The sequence below is a fragment of the Aplysia californica genome, unplaced genomic scaffold (assembly GCF_000002075.1).
Source record: "Aplysia californica isolate F4 #8 unplaced genomic scaffold, AplCal3.0 scaffold00011, whole genome shotgun sequence".
NCBI lineage: Eukaryota > Metazoa > Mollusca > Gastropoda > Aplysiida > Aplysiidae > Aplysia > Aplysia californica.
In genome coordinates this window covers 353807-355435 of record NW_004797281.1, presented here as the reverse complement: position 1 = coordinate 355435, position 1629 = coordinate 353807, and the positions used below count along the sequence as shown (strand labels likewise).

The following is a 1629-nucleotide window of genomic DNA, read 5'->3' as shown; positions in this document are numbered from 1 at the left end:
GGGGGGGATGTGTCTGTAGGTATGTACAAAATGTCATGTATATAAAATGGTTGCTTTTACGCACAAGGGGGCTATCTCGAAAAATATTTCAGTTTCTTTAAAAGACAAGGAGAGTTTTCTTTATAACCCAACACGTATACATAACAATGAAACCAAACTTTTCCTATAGGTAGAGCAATTCCCACTTTTAGTGTAGGTCAAGATTTCTGAAAACCCTCGAAATCTGGGTTAGCCCTCTTGTCCTTAAAAGCGACCAAATAACTTGTTGATTTTACAGAGCAGGGAAACTTATAACTTCTTGAAGAGATGTTGAACACGTATTTCTTTCGTAATTAGAACATGCACAAGGTGAAATTCGTACATGACGAAACTATTTCTATGTCCCACAGAGTTCATTAAGTGAGCGCTAGACTGTATTTCGATTTCGCTATATGAGTGCTAAACTGTAATTCGATTTCGCTATTACAGTGCAAAAATGTAATTCCATATTTCGCTATGTGGGTGCTAAACTGTAATTTCACATTTCGCTATGTGAGTGCTAAACTGTAATTCAATTTTGCTATGTGAGTGCTAGACTGTTATGCAATTATCAGAGTACATTGAGTGTTACCTGCCATGGTGAGGGTGAGGAAGAGCCAGCGAACGTCCACCACCAGACTACTGAGTGACCAGCCCGCCAGTGCCAGGAGACCGGACAGGAATACACACGCACGGCAGCTGGACACATTGATGACCACACTCGCCACTGGGCCTGGAAGGGGGATGGGGTGGAGATGGGGGTGAGGGGAATAGAATGGGGGGAGGAGATGAGGCGGGTAAAGAAGGTGGAAGGGGTGAGGTGTGGTAAGGGGGAGGTGGGTTGAACGAGGGGTTGGGAGGGTGTGGTAAAAAGGGGGACAAGGGAGAAGTAAAAGGGGGGGGGGAGGAGGCAAGGGGTGAGGAAGGGGGTGGCAACATTGAGCACTTACTTGTAAAACATGAAATAAAGACTAGAAGGAATGTACAACACATGTGTCCAAGCTAAAGATTTCTATTGTTTTTTCGGTTTTGAAATACCCTGTGATGATTTTGGTGTATTCTTTTTTAATCACCCTGTAGGCCCTATATCAAAATAAAATCAACACACTAAAGTGGAGTCTATGAGTGATTGAGTGTATTGGTCTTTTGCACCTACCAGAACTATTAGATTATTTAAGAGACCTCCAAATTTAACGTCCATCTCCGGTACGACCTAATCGATGGGTTGAGAGCCTCAAAAACTCAACAAAGTGACCCAAGATCAAGCATGCCCAGTTAGAAATTCAAACCAGAGCCATCAGCCCGGTAACCGAGCATCTGATTTACGTTACTCTGATTACAATTGGTGCTGACACATAATATTATATGGAAGACCCCGAAGAATGAATTGTTCCCAAGGAGTTTAGAAATAATGGAGCCTCCTCTCTCTCTTCGCGGCGCCGCGGCGCTTTTCCCTTTCGTCAACCCGCAGCCACCTCCCGAATCGTCAGCCACCCCCAACCTTTGACACGGGTCAAACTTCCATCTATTTATAGGTAGTTAAATCAACCGGAACATGTATTAGGCGTAGTGATGTGCAATGATAGTCGCAATAGAGAGATTGTTTTGGTC

At 43.8% G+C, this 1629-nt stretch overlaps 1 protein-coding gene across 1 annotated transcript in view; it reads right to left on the bottom strand.

Annotated features, from left to right (window-relative positions):
* The window catches only part of LOC106012057 (monocarboxylate transporter 3-like), a 17649-nt gene that overhangs the window by 11212 nt on the left and 4808 nt on the right, over window positions 1–1629 (bottom strand). Inside the window, exon 2 of the mRNA XM_013083748.2 lies at window positions 611–751. Coding sequence (XP_012939202.1) covers window positions 611–751 — 141 coding nt within the window. The remainder of the gene's footprint in view (window positions 1–610; window positions 752–1629) is intronic.